The sequence below is a fragment of the Salmo salar genome, chromosome ssa05 (assembly GCF_905237065.1).
Source record: "Salmo salar chromosome ssa05, Ssal_v3.1, whole genome shotgun sequence".
NCBI lineage: Eukaryota > Metazoa > Chordata > Actinopteri > Salmoniformes > Salmonidae > Salmo > Salmo salar.
The window spans coordinates 69,411,144-69,433,203 of record NC_059446.1 but is presented as its reverse complement, the minus strand read 5'-3'; the positions used below and the strand labels follow the sequence as shown (position 1 = coordinate 69,433,203).

At 48.7% G+C, this 22,060-nt stretch overlaps 1 protein-coding gene across 5 annotated transcripts in view; it reads right to left on the bottom strand.

Moving 5' to 3' along the window:
- The window catches only part of LOC106605679 (cell adhesion molecule 4), a 147,382-nt gene that overhangs the window by 35,615 nt on the left and 89,707 nt on the right, over nucleotides 1-22,060 (bottom strand). The window contains exon 1 of one of the 5 annotated variants that reach the window (XM_045718681.1): nucleotides 2,946-4,662. The exons of 1 other annotated variant lie outside the window; for it this stretch is intronic. In XM_045718681.1, the coding sequence (XP_045574637.1) occupies nucleotides 2,946-3,027 (82 nt within the window). In that variant the 5' untranslated portion in view covers nucleotides 3,028-4,662. Of the gene's footprint in view, nucleotides 1-2,945; nucleotides 4,663-22,060 lie in introns of those variants that run through there. 3 more of the 5 variants (XM_045718683.1, XM_045718679.1, XM_045718682.1) reach the window with 3 other exon arrangements.

Sequence of the window (22,060 nt, the reverse complement as noted above, 5' to 3'; positions counted from 1 at the left end):
GTGAGTTTTGCAGGGTGTGCTGCCTCTGCATCAGTGAAAAAGCTGACAGAATAAGATTATTTTCCCTCCTCTCCTCCCTCTTCTCTCTCTCTTTCTGGTCTAAAATTATCCCTCCATCTCTCCCAGGATTCTAACACTGCCAATCAAATCCACAAAAAAAGCCTCAACTATAAATAATACATAATCCTTTACAATCTAGCTTCTTCTCTTTTTAATTACCTTATTCTGTTCGCTCTCCCTACCACTCTTTTCTTCCCGTCTCTCTCTCTCCCTACCCCTCTTTTCTTCCCATCTCTCTCTCTCTCTCTCTCTCTCTCTCTCTCTCAATTGAATTTCAATTTAAGGGGATATATCGGCATGAGAAACATATGTTTACATTGCCAAAGTGTGTGTCTCTCTCGCTCTCTCTCTCTCTGAATTCAATTTAAATTTAAGGGGCTTTATTGGCATGGGAAACATATGTTAACATTGCCAAAGCAAGTGAAATAGATAATAAACAAAAGTCAAATAAACAATTTTAAAAAATCTCTGGTCGCTTATTGCTCTCATTCTGTTCTCCTCTTCTCTCTCTCTCTCTCTCTCCCTCTCTTCCTGTTGGTCCTTAGAGCTCATCATTTCCCCCGACTGTATTCTATTCTCCTCTAATCTCATTATCTCCCTCTTCCTTTTCACCTACTCCCTCTTTCCCTCAACTTCTCCCTGTACTACTCCCCCATGCTCCTTCTCTCCCTTCATCTCTCATTCCTCCTCTCTTCTTCTCTGTGTATATTCACTCTCTTTTACTTGCGTCCCTCTATCCATGTCTCTCTTCCTTCATCTAGCCTCTACTCTTGCGATACATTCCTTCCATTCTGCAAGACTCCCGCTCTCTGTCCGCCTCTTTCTCTCTGACTCAGTGGGTATCTCTCATTCCCGCATGGTTCTATCTCCACACTCTCCATCACTAAATGTGATTTGTTCTGCAGCTCAAGTCTGCAGTATAATCATCCTGTTTTGTTCAGGACAGGGAGAAAGGGAGAGAGAGGGAGAGGGATTGAGAGAGGACATGAGGACAAACAGATGAAATTGGAAGAAAGATGGAATAAATGTCTGATTTTCCTCTCTCATCTCAGGCCTTTTCTTTTCCTCTTTTCCTCTAATTTCTCTCTCTCTCTCTCTCTCTCTCTCTCATACTACACCCCTCTGAGTTAACAGCAGACATCTTTCTCTCTACCACTCCACTCATCTCTCTCGCTCTCTCTCTAAATACCTCACACTTTCTCACTCTCTCTATCCACTCACCTCACTATATTACCCCCATGTCCTTCACAAGCTCTCCCTCTCTTCCAATCCCTTCTCTCTTTATTCCACCAGTGTGTATGCAGTCCTTTAAACAGCTAAAGCTGGTTAGCCATGGTGTTTATGACGAGCCGTCACAGCCCAACACTGCTCTGGCAATGACTGCCACACAAAACAAGGGCAGCTTAAGGAAAATGTACAGGCCCATTACACGTTGATACCACGCTGGAGATTCACAGCGGCCAAGAGGAGAGAGTCTTAACCCCCCCCGCCGCATCAATCCCTCTACCTGGCCAGTCTCCCTCCTCCTGCTCACTGCTCACCCAAAACTGCTTCATTGGCAGGAATTATATAACCCAGCCTCCTTGCCAAGGCTAAAAACTAATTCTCTCTCTCTCTCGTTCCATCCCTCTTTCTCATTCTCTCGCTCTTCTACTGTCATCTATTCCCTCCCTCCCGCCATCCCATGCCACGAAATGTCCCTGTGTAGGTCCAATATGCAAATTCGGCAATCCAGATTTTGATTGGCTTGGAGGAAGTCGACGCGTTGCAGCCATGGTTATTTACAGAACATCTCTGCATATTAATACGCCGCTTGAGCCCAAATAGAATGATGACAGGATGTATTCATGGTATCAGTGGTGCCGCCAGTGATCCAAATCATAGATCAAAGACAGGGGAACCACTAGCTCTCCTGCCCACAGTTCCTGGGCTCACTGTCTTTCTCTCCCTCCCTCTCGCTTATCTTCCTTTTTTCTCTCTCTCCATCCCTCTACCAGTCGTCTCTCTTTCTTTCTCTATCTCCTCTGGTCAAAGTTTATTTTGTGGTATACTTCAGAAGGCTCTCAGAGGCTGTGATCTCTCTCTCTCTCTGGGATAATTGTGGCCAACACGTGATAATGGGAAGATCGGGAGACTTATTCTCTCTCTCTCTCTCTCTCTCTCTCTCTCTCTCTCGCCTCTTTTAACTGTACTCCTCCATCCTGGTTTGTGTTTCCCCATTTCCCCAGTCCTATAGCCCGGGTGTATCCCTCCTCTCTATAGCACTCTGCTCATACATAATGCTCATTGGAAATTCACACCTAAATCATAGAGATTTGAGAGTTCATTCATACTCTGCTTTTCTCTCGGTCCACTCTATCTTTCTATCCCTACGTGTCTTGTCTTCAATTTCCCTCACTCTATAGCTTTTATTAAGTCTCCCGATCTTCCCATTATCACGTGTTGGCCACAATTATCCCACTGAGAGGTGAAAGATGGAGAAAGATAATCTAGCTTGATGTTGTGAGGTGAGTCAGTGTTTGTACAGATATAGGATCTTACATTTGAGGCAGTTTGCTACAGCAGGAAAATCCTACAGCAACAGGAAATGTGAATTATTATGTGGATTGTAATGAATGGATATTTTTGTAGGGGTTGATAACATTTTTTGTGAGGGAAAATCAAGCCTGAAATTTCAAAGTAGAAACTACAAACTTCAGAAGCCTTTCCAAAGCTCAAATACACCCACTACACATTTAAAAGGTCCTGCATTGCAGGAAAGTTCTGCAACAGCGTGATGAAATGAAGATCCTCCATCTGTATAGAAGTTAGTGTGTGTCATTATGTGTATGTATGAATGTACAGTACGTAGATTTTCGTCCATTGCGCAAGTGTGTGTGACTTACTCGCAAGGCAGAGCAGGACCAGGGCACGCAGGGAGAGGGAGAGGGGGGTTGGGAGGAGGAGAGATCTCGGGCCAGGCCTCATTGTGTATTGAGCCTCAGTAGCTGTCTGATCAATGCTTCCTCTGTGACACAGGACACAGCCGCCGTACAGCAGAGCGGAGCACAGCAGAGCCCAGCAGAGCACAGCAGAGCCCAGCAGAGCACAGCAGAGCACAGCAGAGCACAGCTAGGGCTGCAGTGACACACAACAAAGCCGGGGCTTTACCAGTACACAACACGCACGTTTCTTCAGAGTTGGATAAAATACCAGCGATCTAACATCAACACAGCGTAGATCTAGAATGTCTTACAACGTTGCTACTAACTATCACCACACAATTAGCCAAATGACTGCCTGCAAACAGAGCTGCACTGCTGTGTAGGACTACATAACTAAACATCAAATCAATGGAACAAAGCAATGATACAAACCAACAGGCTAGAACCAGTCAAACGGCAAACCACAGACCAGAAACCCAATACCAAACAAACCAATATCTTTACTCTACATCAGCCAGACAGACACATCGGAGTAAACCATCTGAAACAAGTCATTATACTGTACTGTACATGAAGCTGTTTCTGTACTCATATCTCTCAACTCTGGGCTCCATCCCCACACATGATACTTTTGACAACACAAACATGCCATCAGCTAAATCGTCTCCCACTGTTCACTATCACACATCACCGTCTCCCACTGTGATGGTAACAGCTTGACAAATGACTACTGTCTCCCTGTGTGACTTAAACAGCCAACAGTATCACACATAGCATTACTCTATAGGCTATCTCTCTATCTATCTAACCATCCCACTGTAGGCCTACAGTATAACCTTTATATGTGTCATCCTTCTGTATGATTATACAGTAGCACAATGTCTCTCTCTGCTGCACACGGTTGCTTCCAGTCACTATGTTCAGTCCCTGTGTTGAGTCTCGTGTTCACTACCCGCTCTGTCAGTGAGCTCAGTTCAGCTGCTGCGGTCCGTGCGGAGTTGGTTGTTGGTTCTGATTGGCAGCTCCTAATGCAGCAGCGGCGAGGGCCCGGCCCGGAGAGCGTATAGCCTACTGAGGGTGACAGGACTGTAGCAGCGGCGAGGGCCCGGCCCGGAGAGCGTATAGCCTACTGAAGGTGACAGGACTGTAGCAGCGGCGAGGGCCCGGCCCGGAGAGCGTATAGCTTACTGAGGGTGACCGGACTTCAACAGCACACACCTCGCTGAACACTATCTGGTTGAGGAGAACAGCGGTGTCATCCCCAGATTCAATGCTACCACTACCACACCGCGTGCCCTGGCACTGTCAATGGCACTGAAGTAGCATGGAACCTCCACGTCCCTAACAGCAACCACACCAGAACCTGACACCAAGGAAATTGCTCTGTGCTCTCTGTTGTTGTAGCTCGGAAACAATACTGTCCCTCTGATCCAAACAAAGTCTATTCCGTGTTTCCTCTTCTCATCTCATCCCCCTCTCTCGTTATGGTTGTTTTGTTATCTTGTCGTCCCCTCTCTCTCTATCCTCAGTCAGGTCAATATAGTGGGACAGTGCTTTAGTTCCTGGTTGTTTCCTCTTCCTCTTCCTCTCTGTCGTTCAGTATATGTTCAGTATATGTTCAGTATATGTTCAGTATATGTTCAGTATATGTTCAGTATATCCCAGAGTAGTGTCAGCTATCTGTCCGTCTGTGTCTGGTTTATATAACCCCTGCTCTCCTCCCACAGCCTGCCTGCTTCCACTCTCTATCAATGTGTGTAAGTGTTTGTGTGTTAGTCCGCGGATGCATATTTAGCATTTTAGTTATTTTGTGAAGGTTTGGGGTGTGTATGCGACAATGACTGTCTTTCAGGTCAGAGAACAGTGGCTATGTCTGTAACCGCCAAGCCCATTCAGACAGGGTATATAGCTGGGTCTGTTAAGGATGTTTAGTGGCAAGGCCTTCTTCCCCTACAATCCCTCAGTTGAAACCCAGAGACAGAGAGGCAGAGAGACAGAAAGACAGAGAGACAGAGGCAGAGAAACAAAGATACAGAGAAACAGAGAGGCAGAGAGCCAGAGCGACAGAGAGGCAGAGAGACAGAGAGGCAGAGAAACAGAGAGACAGATAAACAGAAAGACATAGAGGCAGAGAGGCAGAGAAACAAAGATACAGAGAAACAGAGAGGCAGAGAGGCAGAGAGACAGCGAGGCAGAGAAACAAAGATACAGAGAAACAGAGGCAGAGAGGCAGAGAAACAAAGATACAGAGAAATAGAGAGGCAGAGAGGCAGAGAAACAGAGAGGCAGAGAGACAGAGAGGCAGAGAGACAGAGACAGAAAGACATAGAGGCAGAGAGACAGAGAGGCAGAGAGGCAGAGAAACAGAGAGACAGAGAAACAGAAAGACAGAGGCAGAGAGACAGAGAGGCAGAGAGACAGAGAGACAGAGAGGCAGAGAGGCAGAGAAACAGAGAGACAGAGAAACAGAAAGACATAGAGGCAGAGAAACAGAGAGACAGAGAAACAGAAAGACATAGAGGCAGAGAGACAGAGAGACAGAGGCCTCATAGAGGTCCTTTTTGTCCAATGACCTGTTTTAAAGCCGCTGTATTAAGACAGTCCATAATGGCTGCATGTGTGTGTGTCTGTATGTGTGTTCTCAGAACAGTGTGTGTGTCTGTGTGCGTGTTCTCAGAACAGTGTGTGTATGTGTGTCTGTGTGCGTGTTCTCAGAACAGTGTGTGTGTCTGTGTGCGTGTTATTAGAACAGTGTGTGTGTGTGTCTGTACGTGTGTTCTCAGAACAGTGTGTGTGTGTGTCTGTACGTGTGTTCTCAGAACAGTGTGTGTGTGTCTGTACGTGTGTTCTCAGAACAGTGTGTGTGTGTCTGTACGTGTGTTCTCAGAACAGTGTGTGTGTGTCTGTACGTGTGTTCTCAGAACAGTGTGTGTGTCTGTACGTGTGTTCTCAGAACAGTGTGTGTGTCTGTACGTGTGTTCTCAGAACAGTGTGTGTGTCTGTACGTGTGTTCTCAGAACAGTGTGTGTGTCTGTACGTGTGTTATCAGAACAGTGTGTGTGTGTGTCTGTACGTGTGTTCTCAGAACAGTGTGTGTGTGTCTGTACGTGTGTTCTCAGAACAGTGTGTGTGTCTGTACGTGTGTTCTCAGAACAGTGTGTGTGTGTCTGTACGTGTGTTATTAGAACAGTGTGTGTGTGTCTGTACGTGTGTTCTCAGAACAGTGTGTGTGTGTGTCTGTGTGCGTGTTATTAGAACAGTGTGTGTGTGTGTCTGTACGTGTGTTCTCAGAACAGTGTGTGTGTCTGTACGTGTGTTCTCATGTGAATGTCAGTGAAGACACTTGCCAGTTGGTCAGCACATGCCCGGAGCACACGTCCTGGTAATCCCTCTGACCCCGCGGCCTTGTGTACGTTGACCTTTTTATTACATTTTTTATTTCACCTTTATTTAACCAGGTAGGCCAGTTGAGAACAAGTTCTCATTTACAACTGCGACCTGACCAAGATGAAGCAAAGCAGTGCGACAAAAACAAACAACACAGAGTTACACATAAACAAACGTACAGTCAATAACACAATATAATTTTTTTTAATGTACAGTGTGTGCAAATGTAGAAGAGTAGGGAGGTAAGGCAATAAATAGGCCACAGAGGTTAAATAATTACAATTTAGCATTAACACTGGAGTGATAGATGTGCAGATGATGATGTGCAAGTAGAGATACTGGGGTGAAAAGAGAAAGAAGATAAATAACAACATGGGGATGAGGTAGTTGGGTGTGCTATTTACAGATTGGCTGTGTACAGGTACAGTGATCGGTAAGCTGCTCTGACAGCTGATGCTTAAAGTTTAGAGAAGGAGATATAAGTCTCCAGCTTCAGTGATTTTTGCAATTCGTTCCAGTCATTGGCAGCAGAGAACTGGAAGGAAAGGCGGCCAAAGGGAGTGTTGGCTTTGGGGATGACCTGTTTAAAGGTCTTACTCACGTCGGCTACGGAGGGCGTGATCACACAGTCGTCCTGAACAGCTGATGCTCTCATGCATGCCTCAGTGTTGCTTGCCTCGAAGCGAGCATAGAAGTGATTTAGCTCGTCTGGTAGGCTCCGTAGCCGACGTGAGTCACTGGGCAGCTCGCGGCTGTGCTTCCCTTTGTAGTCTGTAATAGTTTGCAAGCCCTGCCATATAAGATGAGCGTCGGAGCTAGTACGACTGAATCTTAGCCCTGTACTGGCGCTTTGCCTGTTTGATGGTTCATCGCAGGGCATAGCAGGATTTCTTATAAGCTTCTGGGTTAGAGTCCTGCACCTTGAAAGCGGCAGCTCTACCCTTTAGCTCAGTGCGAATGTTGCCTGTAATCCATGGCTTCTGGTTGGTGTATGTACGTATAGTCACTGTGGGGACGACGTCCTCGATGCAATTATTGATGAAGCCAGTGACTGATGTGGTGTACTCCTCAATGCCATTGGAAGAGTCCCAGAACATGTTCCAGTCTGTAATAGCAAAACAGTCCTGTAGTTTAGCATCACTGGTGCTTCCTGCTTTAATTTTTGCTTGTAAGCAGGAATCAGGAGGATAGAGTTGTGGTCAGATTTGCCAAATGGAGGGCGAGGGAGAGCTTTGTACGCGTCTCTGTGTGTGTGTGTGTGTGTGTGTGTGTGTGTGTGTCTGTATGCGTGTTATTAGAACAGTGTGTGTGTGTGTGTGTTTGGAAGCATGTTCGTGTTTTCATGCATTTGTGAGCATGTGACTGTGGCTCCTGTTGATGTCAGTTAGTGCTTGATGAGACTGTAAATACACTCTGTTACTGCCAGTCTTTAACACAGTAATGAGACATACATGTATGCCACTCTGAGAAATCACAGGGTTTGCACACAGTAGGCTAGAAACTTTCTACTCCATCTGTCATAACACAAATGTATATTTTGCTCTACAGGGCATTCAGGGGTTAATCTTTTACTGCAGTGGGCTAAGTCAGGGTCAGAAACAAAAGTATACATCTCACACATATGGTTATGGACTGAAGACACCTGTACCATGTCAGATATAGAGTTGAAATGTATTACATTTGAAGTTTGAATCCCAGTATTACACCTTAAATACATCACGGAAGACTGAAATATAACACAACCTTTTCACATAGAAACAGCAGATTTTTCGGTGCAAAAAAAACAACGTTTATTAATGATGAAATTTGGAAAAATATGAATAACATTCCACCCATGAGGCCAGCAGGTCATTTGACTGCAGGGAAGTGAGACATGCCTTGCTTAAGGGCACAACGGCATATAGTACCTTGGATTGCAAGGTGACATTTTCCTACATCTCCACCTCTCTAACCACTAGGATACTACTGACCACCCCTAGGCCAGGTCGAGCATGCACAGTTACTACTGACCACCCCTAGGCCAGGTCGAGCATGCACAGTTACTACTGACCACCCCTAGGCCAGGTCGAGCATGCACAGTTACTACTGACCACCCCTAGGCCAGGTCGAGCATGCACAGTTACTACTGACCACCCCTAGGCCAGGTCGAGCATGCACAGTTACTACTGACCACCCCTAGGCCAGGTCGAGCATGCACAGTTACTACTGACCACCCCTAGGCCAGGTCGAGCATGCACAGTTACTCGTCATAACCAAGTCCAAAACACCCCACTGCAAAACCATCGGGGAGGAAAACATTCCACAGTGTTATGCTGTGTTGTACTAACTAAATGTGAGTCGGCTACTGCCCTCACCAGTACCTGTCACGGTTGTCGTCGGTGAATGAGGACCAAAACGCAGCAGGTACGTGAATGCTCATCTTGATTTTTTAATTATCTTCAAAAATGAACATACAAAATAACAAAACCGAAAAACGAACAACTAACAAACAGTCTGGCAAAGCAAAGCTCAACACAGAACAATCACCCACCAATCACACACACAAACACACCCTAATATATGGGACTCTCAATCAAAGGCAGATAGACAACACCTGCCTTCAACTGAGAGTCCCAACCCCAATTAACCAAACATAGAAACACACACACTAGACTAACCATAGAATACAAACACAGTGACCATCAACCAAAAACCCGGAAATACTAAATCAAACACCCTTTACACAAACACACCACCCCGAACTACATAAAACACATACCCTCTGCCACGTCCTGACCAAACTACAAAAACAATTAACCTTATACTGGCCAGGACGTGACAGTACCCCCCCCTTAAAGGTGCTACCCCAGAAGCACCTTAACAAAAAAGAACCCCAAGCAACACCAAAAAAAAGTCCCCTTTTCTAAAGGGAGGGAAGGGAGGGTGGCTGCCGTCAACGACGGCACTGTGCTACACCCCCCCTCCCCAACCCACCTATTTCTGGAGGTGGCTCCGGCTCAGGCCGTTCCAGGCTGTCGGGGCAGTCTGGCAGCTCGGGACAGTCTGGGCAGTCTGGCAGCTCGGGACAGTCTGGCAACTCGGGACAGTCTGGGCAGTCTGGCAACTCGGGACAGTCTGGGCAGTCTGGCAACTCGGGACAGTCTGGGCAGTCTGGCAACTCGGGACAGTCTGGACCGTCTGGCCACTCCGGCAGTTCAGGGCAGTCTGGCCACTCCGGCAGTTCAGGGCAGTCTGGCCACTCCGGCAGTTCAGGGCAGTCTGGCCACTCCGGCAGTTCAGGGCAGTCTGGCCACTCCGGCAGTTCAGGGCAGTCTGGCCACTCCGGCAGTTCAGGGCAGTCTGGCCACTCCGGCAGTTCAGGGCAGTCTGGCCACTCCGGCAGTTCAGGGCAGTCTGGCCACCCCGGCAGTTCAGCGCAGTCTGGCCACTCCGGCAGTTCAGCGCAGTCTGGCCACCCCGGCAGTTCAGCGCAGTCTGGCCACTCCGGCAGTTCAGCGCAGTCTGGCCACTCCGGCAGTTCAGCGCAGTCTGGCCACCCCGGCAGTTCAGCGCAGTCTGGCCACTCCGGCAGTTCAGCGCAGTCTGGCCACTCCGGCAGTTCAGCGCAGTCTGGCCACTCCGGCGACTGTTGACTGGCGGGCAGCTCCGACGACTGTTGACTGGCGGGCAGCTCCGACGACTGTTGACTGGCGGGCAGCTCCGACGACTGTTGACTGGCGGGCAGCTCTGATGACGACTGTTGACTGGCGGGCAGCTCTGATGACGACTGTTGACTGGCGGGCAGCTCTGATGACGACTGTTGACTGGCGGGCAGCTCTGATGACGACTGTTGACTGGCGGGCAGCTCTGATGACGACTGTTGACTGGCGGGCAGCTCTGATGACTGTTGACTGGTGAGGCTGGGTTTACGCACTTGTAGCCTGGTGCGTGGTGCTGGTACTGGGCTTACCAGACTATTAACACGCACCTCCAGGCTAGTGCGGGGAGCGGGAACAGGACGAGTCGGACTGGGTTGACGCACTTCCGGGTTCGCACGAGAGACAGGAGCTGGAAACCCAGGGCTATGGAGGCGCACAGTCGGTCTTGATCTTACCTCCTGCACAACCCGTCTTGGCTGGATGGAACTAGTAGCCCTGTACGAGCGGGGTGCTCGTACAGGGCAGACTGGGCTGTGCAGGGGCCTGATGGTAGCCGTGCGTAGAGCGGGAGTTGGGTAGCCTGGTCCTCGGAGGCGTACCGGCGACCAGATGCGCTGCGCAGGCATCCTCCTACCAGGCTGGATGCCCGCTCTAGCACGGCACCTGCGAGGGGCTGGAATAACGCGCACCGGACTGTGCGTGCGTATGGGTGAGATAGTGCGCTCCTCAGCGACACATGGCGCTCTCCACCTCATACGCTCCTCCATATAACCACGGGTAGCTGGCTTCCGGCTCTTCCTATGCCTAGCCAAACTACCCGTGTGCCCCCCCAAAAAAATGTATTGGGGGTGCCTCTCGTGCTTCAACGCCAGTCTTGTCCCTCGGAAACGTTCCCGGTCCATGCCAGCCTTACTCCTTTCCCATCTCTCGCTTACCACCTGTCCCCATGGAAGGCGATCTTTACCGGCTTGGATCTCCTCCCAAGTCCATTTCTCTCGTTTGTCCAATTCGACATTCCTCTGCTCCTTCCTCTGCTGCTTGGTCCTGGAATGGTGGGTGATTCTGTCACGGTTGTCGTCGGTGAATGAGGACCAAAACGCAGCAGGTACGTGAATGCTCATCTTGATTTTTTAATTATCTTCAAAAATGAACATACAAAATAACAAAACCGAAAAACGAACAACTAACAAACAGTCTGGCAAAGCAAAGCTCAACACAGAACAATCACCCACCAATCACACACACAAACACACCCTAATATATGGGACTCTCAATCAAAGGCAGATAGACAACACCTGCCTTCAACTGAGAGTCCCAACCCCAATTAACCAAACATAGAAACACACACACTAGACTAACCATAGAATACAAACACATAGACCATCAACCAAAAACCCGGAAATACTAAATCAAACACCCTTTACACAAACACACCACCCCGAACCACATAAAACAAATACCCTCTGCCACGTCCTGACCAAACTACAAAAACAATTAACCTTATACTGGCCAGGACGTGACAGTACCTCACTGCTCCAGTCCCTGAACAGTTCAGATGAATCTCCCTCTGTCATCTGCATCTGTCACAAACCATATTCATTTTCCACACAACGCTAACGTATTCAATTAGACATGCTCTCGCAGTATGAGCCAGTCATCTGTGTGTGTGTGTCTACTAGTGCACATGCAAGTGTGTATGTACGTGCACATGCGTGTGTGTTTTGTCGCAGTGTGCGGAAAGCCAATGCTGTCCCCATCCCTCTCCCCCAGTTCCTCGTCCAAATCAAATGTGTTATAGGCTTCATTGGCAACACAATGGAATGAGTGTTGCCAAAGCACTTAAGGGGCTTAAATCAGCGGTGTGATGAAAATATTAAGCACTCCAACATCCTTCCACGGATCCCTGGCTGTTTAAGCATGGCGGCGAGGTCACCTCCAGCATTTAATACCGGAGATATTAAAAGAGTAAGTGCTCTCACTACCATGGATACACTACCTGTACTGAGGCAGGCAGCGCCCGTGGCGGAGTGAGCAGCATGGGGTGTGTGTGTGTGTGTGTGTGTGTGTGTGTGTGTGTGTGTGTGTGTGTGTGTGTGTGTGTATGTGTGTATGTGTGTGTGTGTGTGTGTGTGTGTGTGTGTCTGTGTGTGTGTGTATGTGTGTGTGTGTGTGTATGTGTGTGTGTCTGTGTGTCTGTGTGTCTGTGTGTGTGTGTGTGTGTGTGTGTGTGTGTGTGTGTGTGTGTGTGTGTGTGTGTGTGTGTGTATGTGTGTGTGTATGGGTGAGTGTGTGTGTGTGTGTCTGTGTGTGTGTGTATGTGTGTGTGTGTGTGTGTGTGTGTGTGGGAGGAAGGGGGTTGTGGGATATCTCTGAATCAGCAGTTGGAGCTGGGTCTGGCTGAGTGTCTGATGCACCAGATACTATCAGTTCATCTGAGATAAAATGTCTCTTCTGTCCTTAAGGCTGTTCTTGGTAAAAATGGAAGTTCTCCCATAAGATGATTGGTGTGTGTGTGTGTGTGTGTGTGTGTGTGTGTGTGTGTGTGTGTGTGTGTGTGTGTGTGTGTGTGTGTGTGTGTGTGTGTGTGTGTGTGTGTGTGTGTGTGTGTGTGTGTGTGTGTGTGTGTGTGTGTGTGTGTGTGATACAGTAACTCTGTAGGAGGAAGGAGGTGTAGGGGTTTGTTGCTTGGTTCTTGGAGATGGAGCGAGAAGGAGACAGTGAGAGAGGGGAACTGTCTCTTTGTATGTGTGTGAGAGTGAGAGGGGGGGAACTGTCTCTTGTATGTGTGTGAGAGTGAGAGAGGGGAACTGTCTCTTTGTATGTGTGTGAGAGTGAGAGAGGGGAACTGTCTCTTTGTATGTGTGTGAGAGTGAGAGAGGGGAACTGTCTCTTTGTATGTGTGTGAGAGTGAGAGAGGGGAACTGTCTCTTTGTATGTGTGTGAGAGTGAGAGAGGGGAACTGTCTCTTTGTATGTGTGTGAGAGTGAGAGGGGGGGAACTGTCTCTTTGTATGTGTGTGAGAGTGAGAGAGGGGAACTGTCTCTTTGTATGTGTGTGAGAGTGAGAGGGGAACTGTCTCTTTGTATGTGTGTGAGAGTGAGAGAGGGGAACTGTCTCTTTGTATGTGTGTGAGAGTGAGAGAGAGGAACTGTCTCTTTGTATGTGTGTGAGAGTGAGAGGAACTGTCTCTTTGTATGTGTGTGAGAGTGAGAGAGGAGAACTGTCTCTTTGTATGTGTGTGAGAGTGAGAGAGGGGAACTGTCTCTTTGTATGTGTGTGAGAGTGAGAGAGGGGAACTGTCTCTTTGTATGTGTGTGAGAGTGAGAGAGGGGAACTGTCTCTTTGTATGTGTGTGAGAGTGAGAGAGGGGAACTGTCTCTTTGTATGTGTGTGAGAGTGAGAGGGGGAACTGTCTCTTTGTATGTGTGTGAGAGCGAGAGAGGGGAACTGTCTCTTTGTATGTGTGTGAGAGTGAGAGGGGGGAACTGTCTCTTTGTATGTGTGTGAGAGTGAGAGAGGGGAACTGTCTCTTTGTATGTGTGTGAGAGTGAGAGAGGGGAACTGTCTCTTTGTATGTGTGTGAGAGTGAGAGGGGGAACTGTCTCTTTGTATGTGTGTGAGAGTGAGAGGGGGAACTGTCTCTTTGTATGTGTGTGAGAGCGAGAGAGGGGAACTGTCTCTTTGTATGTGTGTGAGAGCGAGCGAGAGAGCGAGAGCAAGAACAAGTGTGTGTGTGTGTATGATGTGCGTGTGTGAGCATGCACACACATGAGTGTGTGTCTATGCCTAAGCACATACATCACATGACAGTCCCCAACTCTCCCTGTTGTTTGTCTCTCTACAGCCACAGCTCTAGCTAACGTTAACGCCGCTCCTGCAGCCATAATGTAATCCAACACGTTCTCTGTGAACTGCCCTCATTAGAAAAGTCACAGCAACACAGTGTATGGATACTATTAAACCCTGCATTTAACAGCCACTACTCAGCCTGTACACCACAACACGATCCCAGTCTACATGGCAACTGAAGAAGATCTGCTGCAGTCAAAGCAGCAGGTTTAATCCAGAGCACTAACAACTCATCTAGTGTAGGGTGTTATCTGTCCATACAGAGAAACCTGTGGTGAGGATGCCTCGTTATCCCTGTTCTACCTACCATCCTGAGGTGAGCTAAGCTTCTCCACCCTCTGTGAGCTGGGCAGACAGGCCGGTGTGTGTATAGGGGGTGTGCTGTGTGTGTCAGGGCCCATGCTTATGTTGCCGACTGAGGAGAGTCTTTGTGTTTCTGCGTGCTACACGGTGTGTGATGTAGCTGGTAGGGGGTCGAGGGTGAGTTCATTGTGGTGTGTGATGTAGCTGGTAGGGGTCGAGGGTGGGTTCATTGTGGTGTGTGATGTAGCTGGTAGGGGGTCGAGGGTGGGTTCATTGTGGTGTGTGATGTAGCTGGTAGGGGTCGAGGGTGGGTTCATTGTGGTGTGTGATGTAGCTGGTAGGGGTCGAGGTGGGTTCACTGTGGTGTGTGATGTAGCTGGTAGGGGTCGAGGGTGGGTTCATTGTGGTGTGTGATGTAGCTGGTAGGGGGTCGAGGGTGGGTTCATTGTGGTGTGTGATGTAGCCGGTAGGGGTCGAGGGTGGGTTCATTGTGGTGTGTGATGTAGCTGGTAGGGGTCGAGGGTGGGTTCATTGTGGTGTGTGATGTAGCTGGTAGGGGGTCGAGGGTGGGTTCATTGTGGTGTGTGATGTAGCTGGTAGGGGGTCGAGGGTGGGTTCATTGTGGTGTGTGATGTAGCTGGTAGGGGTCGAGGGTGGGTTCATTGTGGTGTGTGATGTAGCTGGTAGGGGTCGAGGGTGGGTTCACTGTGGTGTGTGATGTAGCTGGTAGGGGTCGAGGGTGGGTTCATTGTGGTGTGTGATGTAGCTGGTAGGGGGTCGAGGGTGGGTTCATTGTGGTGTGTGATGTAGCCAGTAGGGGTCGAGGGTGGGTTCATTGTGTTGTGTGATGTAGCTGGTAGGGGGGTCGAGGGTGGATTCATTGTGGTGTGTGATGTAGCTGGTAGGGGGTCGAGGGTGGGTTCATTGTGGTGTGTGATGTAGCTGGTAGGGGTCGAGGTGGATTCATTGTGGTGTGTGATGTAGCTGGTAGGGGGTCGAGGGTGGGTTCATTGTGGTGTGTGATGTAGCTGGTAGGGGGTCGAGGGTGGGTTCATTGTGGTGTGTGATGTAGCTGGTAGGGGGTCGAGGGTGGGTTCATTGTGGTGTGTGATGTAGCTGGTAGGGGGTCGAGGGTGGGTTCATTGTGGTGTGTGATGTAGCTGGTAGGGGGTCGAGGGTGGGTTCATTGTGGTGTGTGATGTAGCTGGTAGGGGTCGAGGGTGGGTTCATTGTGGTGTGTGATGTAGCTGGTAGGGGGGTCGAGGGTGGGTTCATTGTGGTGTGTGATGTAGCTGGTAGGGGTCGAGGGTGGGTTCATTGTGGTGTGTGATGTAGCTGGTAGGGGTCGAGGGTGGGTTCATTGTGGTGTGTGATGTAGCTGGTAGGGGGTTGAGGGTGGGTTCATTGTGGTGTGTGATGTAGCTGGTAGGGGGTCGAGGGTGGGTTCATTGTGGTGTGATGTAGCTGGTAGGGGTCGAGGGTGGGTTCACTGTGGTGTGTGATGTAGCTGGTAGGGGGTCGAGGGTGGGTTCATTGTGGTGTGTGATGTAGCTGGTAGGGGTCGAGGGTGGGTTCACTGTGGTGTGTGATGTAGCTGGTAGGGGTCGAGGGTGGGTTCATTGTGGTGTGTGATGTAGCTGGTAGGGGGTCGAGGGTGGGTTCATTGTGGTGTGTGATGTAGCTGGTAGGGGTTGAGGGTGGGTTCATTGTGGTGTGTGATGTAGCTGGTAGGGGGTCGAGGGTGGGTTCACTGTGGTGTGTGATGTAGCTGGTAGGGGGTCGAGGGTGGGTTCATTGTGGTGTGTGATGTAGCTGGTAGGGGGTTGAGGGTGGGTTCATTGTGGTGTGTGATGTAGCTGGTAGGGGGTCGAGGGTGGGTTCATTGTGGTGTGTGATGTAGCTGGTAGGGGGTCGAGGGTGGGTTCACTGTGGTGTGTGATGTAGCTGGTAGGGGTCGAGGGTGGGTTCATTGTGGTGTGTGATGTAGCTGGTAGGGGGTCGAGGGTGGGTTCATTGTGGTGTGTGATGTAGCTGGTAGGGGGTCGAGGGTGGGTTCATTGTGGTGTGTGATGTAGCTGGTAGGGGGTCGAGGGTGGGTTCATTGTGGTGTGTGATGTAGCTGGTAGGGGGTCGAGGGTGGGTTCATTGTGGTGTGTGATGTAGCTGGTAGGGGGTCGAGGGTGGGTTCATTGTGGTGTGTGATGTAGCTGGTAGGGGGTCGAGGGTGGGTTCATTGTGGTGTGTGATGTAGCTGGTAGGGGGTCGAGGGTGGGTTCATTGTGGTGTGTGATGTAGCTGGTAGGGGGTTGAGGGTGGGTTCATTGTGGTGTGTGATGTAGCTGGTAGGGGGTCGAGGGTGGGTTCATTGTGGTGTGTGATGTAGCTGGTAGGGGGTCGAGGTGGGTTCATTGTGGTGTGTGATGTAGCTGGTAGGGGGTCGAGGGTGGGTTCATTGTGGTGTGTGATGTAGCTGGTAGGGGGTCGAGGGTGGGTTCATTGTGGTGTGTGATGTAGCTGGTAGGGGTCGAGGGTGGGTTCATTGTGGTGTGTGATGTAGCTGGTAGGGGGTCGAGGGTGGATTCATTGTGGTGTGCTAACCAGGAGGTGAGTGATTAGTTGTTTATTCTCACTGGGTCTTGGTATGCCAGCTTTGCAGGGTACACTTGCCAACACCTTGCCACCATTCTGCCAATTCGGAGCCAAGCTAACAATGTGATAATTTCTCTGTGGATGATATCGTCTTTCCTTTCTCTGACTGCCTCAATGGACTTCTTTATGACTCTTTATCGCCATCTCTTTCCCTCAGTCTCTCCTTCCCTTTCACCCTCTCTTTTTGTCTATTTCTCCATCCTTCCTTCCTTCCTCCCTCTTTCTGTTTCTCTCTCTCTCTCTCTTTCTGTTTCTCTCTCTCTCTCTCTCACACACCTTTCAGCAGGTCCTTGCACCATAGTCTTCCTCCCTTTCTCTCTCTCTCTCTTTCTTTCTCTCCCTCTTTCTCTCTCTGGGGGAAAATCACAGACTCATCAGTTTCCTGGCCCTGTTCCTGACGGGTGAACTCGCAAGGAGAATATTAACAAACCTCCTCGGCCAATTAACACCTAGCTCACATAACAACCTTTATACCGCCACACACACACATACACACACACACACACACACACACACAAACACACATACACACACACACACACACGCTGTGCCGAGGTGTAAAGGAACACTTATAGAGTGTGGAGAGCGAAAGAAAGAGAGAGAGAAGGAAAGAGAGAGAGAAGGAAAGAGAGGAGACATCAACACAGAGTCAGGCAGAGAGGAATGAGAAACAGAGGGAGGGAGTGTGAAAGGGGAGGAGAGAGAGGTGTGTGAAGAGAGAGAAAGAGAGAGACTATGTGAGGTATAGAGGTTCATTTGGCCTTACTGGCCTTATAGCTGTGACATACCACTACGGGAAGGTTAACAGCAGGCATATACAGTATGCATATACACACACACACACACACACACACACAATGGGCACACACCATGGACACATACACCATGGACACACACACCATGGACACACACCATGGACACACACACACAATGGACACACCATGAACACACACACCATGAACACACACCATGGACACACACCATGTACACACACTATAGCAGGACGTCGTCATACATAAAACATCTCTAGAGACACAACATTAGTAGTGGATTGAAGCACAAACAGACATACAATGTGGACACACACACACACACACACACACACACACACACACACACACACACACACACACACACACACACACACACACACACACACACACACACACACACACACACACACACACACACACACACACAGCCAAAGCCACAAACACACCCTGTAGACACACACATTGGCAGGACAGTGTAATACATAAAACATGTCCAGAGACAGACAGGCAGAGAGACCAGGTTAAGAGATGGACAGAGAAGAGAGGAGTGTGAATGATAATGACAGAGAGAGAGGAGTGTGTATGATAATGACAGATGAGAGAGACGAGTGTGAATGATCATGACAGAGGAGAGAGAGGAGTGTGAATGATAATGACAGAGGAGAGAGAGGAGTGTGAATGATAATGACAGAGGAGAGAGAGGAGTGTGAATGATAATGACAGAGAGAGAGGAGTGTGTATGATAATGACAGATGAGAGAGACGAGTGTGAATGATCATGACAGAGGAGAGAGAGGAGTGTGAATGATAATGACAGAGGAGAGAGAGGAGTGTGTATGATAATGACAGATGAGAGAGAGGAGTGTGAATGATAATGACAGAAGAGAGAGAGGAGTGTGAATGATAATGACAGAGGAGAGAGAGGAGTGTGTATGATAATGACAGAGGAGAGAGAGGAGTGTGTATGATAATGACAGAGGAGAGAGAGGAGTGTGAATGATAATGACAGAGAGAGAGGAGTGTGTATGATAATGACAGATGAGAGAGATGAGTGTGTATGATAATGACAGATGAGAGAGACGAGTGTGAATGATCATGACAGAGGAGAGAGAGGAGTGTGAATGATAATGACAGAGGAGAGAGAGGAGTGTGTATGATAATGACAGAGGAGAGAGAGGAGTGTGAATGATAATGACAGAAGAGAGAGAGGAGTGTGAATGATAATGACAGAAGAGAGAGATGAGTGTGTATGATAATGACAGAGGAGAGAGAGGAGTGTGTATGATAATGACAGAGAGAGAGAGGAGTGTGTATGATAATGACAGAGGAGAGAGAGGAGTGTGTATGATAATGACAGAGGAGAGAGAGGAGTGTGTATGATAATGACAGAGAGAGATGAGTGTGAATGATAATGACAGAGGAAAGAGAGATGAGTGTGTATGACAGAAGCAGTAATGTGAAACAGAAGAGAAGGAAGCAGAGCGATGAAAGAGAGAAAAGTAGGGAATATGTTAAGAGGGATGAAGATAAAGGGAAAGCTTCCCAAGGCTGACAGAGTAGTGAGGCCTGGTTAGTAGAGGAAAGGGTGAGCAGGCTGACAGAGTAGTGAGGCCTGTTTAGTACAGGAAAGGGTGAGCAGGCTGACAGAGTAGTGAGGCCTGGTTAGTACAGGAAAGGGTGAGCAGGCTGACAGAGTAGTGAGGCCTGGTTAGTACAGGAAAGGGTGAGCAGGCTGACAGAGTAGTGAGGCCTGGTTAGTACAGGAAAGGGTGAGCAGGCTGACAGAGTAGTGAGGCCTGGTTAGTACAGGAAAGGGTGAGCAGGCTGACAGAGTAGTGAGGCCTGTTTAGTACAGGAAAGGGTGAGCAGGCTGACAGAGTAGTGAGGCCTGGTTAGTACAGGAAAGGGTGAGCAGGCTGACAGAGTAGTGAGGCCTGTTTAGTACAGGAAAGGGTGAGCAGGCTGACAGAGTAGTGAGGCCTGGTTAGTACAGGAAAGGGTGAGCAGGCTGACAGAGTAGTGAGGCCTGGTTAGTACAGGAAAGGGTGAGCAGGCTGACAGAGTAGTGAGGCCTGTTTAGTAGAGGAAAGGGTGAGCAGGCTGACAGAGTAGTGAGGCCTGTTTAGTACAGGAAAGGGTGAGCAGGCTGACAGAGTAGTGAGGCCTGGTTAGTACAGGAAAGGGTGAGCAGGCTGACAGAGTAGTGAGGCCTGTTTAGTACAGGAAAGGGTGAGCAGGCTGACAGAGTAGTGAGGCCTGGTTAGTACAGGAAAGGGTGAGCAGGCTGACAGAGTAGTGAGGCCTGTTTAGTACAGGAAAGGGTGAGCAGGCTGACAGAGTAGTGAGGCCTGTTTAGTAGAGGAAAGGGTGAGCAGGCTGACAGAGTAGTGAAGCCTGTTTAGTACAGGAAAGGGTGAGCAGGCTGACAGAGTAGTGAGGCCTGTTTAGTACAGGAAAGGGTGAGCAGGCTGACAGAGTAGTGAGGCCTGTTTAGTAGAGGAAAGGGTGAGCAGGCTGACAGAGTAGTGAGGCCTGTTTAGTACAGGAAAGGGTGAGCAGGCTGACAGAGTAGTGAGGCCTGTTTAGTAGAGGAAAGGGTGAGCAGGCTGACAGAGTAGTGAGGCCTGTTTAGTAGAGGAAAGGGTGAGCAGGCTGACAGAGTAGTGAAGCCTGTTTAGTAGAGGAAAGGGTGAGCAGGCTGACAGAGTAGTGAGGCCTGGTTAGTAGAGGAAAGGGTGAGCAGGCTGAAAAGGCAGAGGGCTGAAATGAGGAAACTGTGATTGAGATGAAATCATTAGAAAGGCCTACTTGCAGAGTTCATAGAAATATGCAAATCCACTTAATTTTTCTTTGATTTTCTATGCCACTTTCGTATCACATTACCCCTTCCACTGTCAATCTCACATTCCCCCTTCCACTGTCAATCTCACTCTCTCTGTTGCTCTCCCTCATTGTCTCTCTCTCCATCACTCCTCCTCCCCTTCCTCTTTCATTCTTATTACTCTCGATCTCACTCACTCTTCCCTTCACTCTCTCTACCTCTCTCTCTCGTACTCACTCTCTCTTTCGCTCTCTTTCTCCCCCTTCCTCATTCATTCTTATTACTCACGATCTCACTCACTCTCTCCCTCTCTCGCTCTCTCTCTCTATCCCACTCTCTCTCTCTCTCATTCTCCGTATTAAAGCAGTGTTCATTTTAATATACTGAAGTTAATATACTGTAAGTATGTCAGCTCAATTACTCACAATCTTTACATCCTAGTGGCACTGAGTAAGTCTGTATGTTTGTGCGTGTGAGTGCAGGGATTATGGATTATAAAATTCACCATAGAGAAAGACAGATTGTCCTTCCTAATGACAATCTGTCACCACTCTCTTTGTCACGTCTCTCGCCTCTTCTCATCCCTCGCTTTGCCTTTTCATGGCCATCCAACTCTGTGTCCACTCCCCTCCTCTTAACGCTCCATACAGAGGCATCATTCCAGGGGCCCTTCTCCCACCAAGGTGACCCTACCTCCCACACGACCACTCAAAAATACTGCCACATATTTCACTACAAAATAACACAAGGTTTTAGCTGCCTGCAACAATCTGATCTATCTCCTGCTTGCTTTTTTCTCCCTCTCCATCTGCCTTAAGCTGTTTTATCCGTCTGCCTTAGGATGTTTTCTCCATCTGCCTTAGGCGGTTTTATCCATCTGCCTTAGGCTGTTTGGATTCATTAATAGTGAGAAAAACACTGCTATATTTACCTACTGACGGCAGGTAGCCTAGCGGTTAGAGCGTTGGGCCAGTAACTGAAAGGTTGCTGGTTTGAATCCCTCAGCTGGCTAGGTAAAACATCTTCCGATGTGCCCTTGAGCAAGGCACTTACCCCTAGCTGCTCCAGGGTCTCTGTCAATAACAGCTGATGCCTGGCCGTGACCACACTCTCTGAGGGCGTCTTTCATTTTTATTTAACCAGGTAGGCTAGTTGAGAACAAGTTCTCATTTATAACTGCGACCTGGCCAAGATAAAGCACAGCAGTTGAACACATACAACAACACAGAGTTACACATGGAATAAACAAACATACAGTCAATAATACAATAGAGAAAGTCTATATACAGTGTGTGCAAATGAGGTAGGATAAGGGGGGAGGCAATAAATAAGCCATAGTGGCGAAATGATTACAGTATGGCAAATTAAACACTGGAGTGATAGATGTGCAGAAGATGAGTGTGCAAGTAACGGTACTGGGGTGCAAAGGAGCAAAATAAATAAAATAAATAACAATATGGGGATGAGGTAGTTGGATGGGCTATTTACAGATGGGCTATGTACAGGTGCAGAGATCTGTGAGCTGCTCTGACAGCTGGTGCTTAAAGTTAGTGAGGGAGATATGGGTCTCCAGTTTTAGTGATTTTTGCAGTTCGTTCCAGTCATTGGCAGCAGAGAACTGGAAGGAAAGGCGGCCGAAGGAGGAATTGGCTTTGGG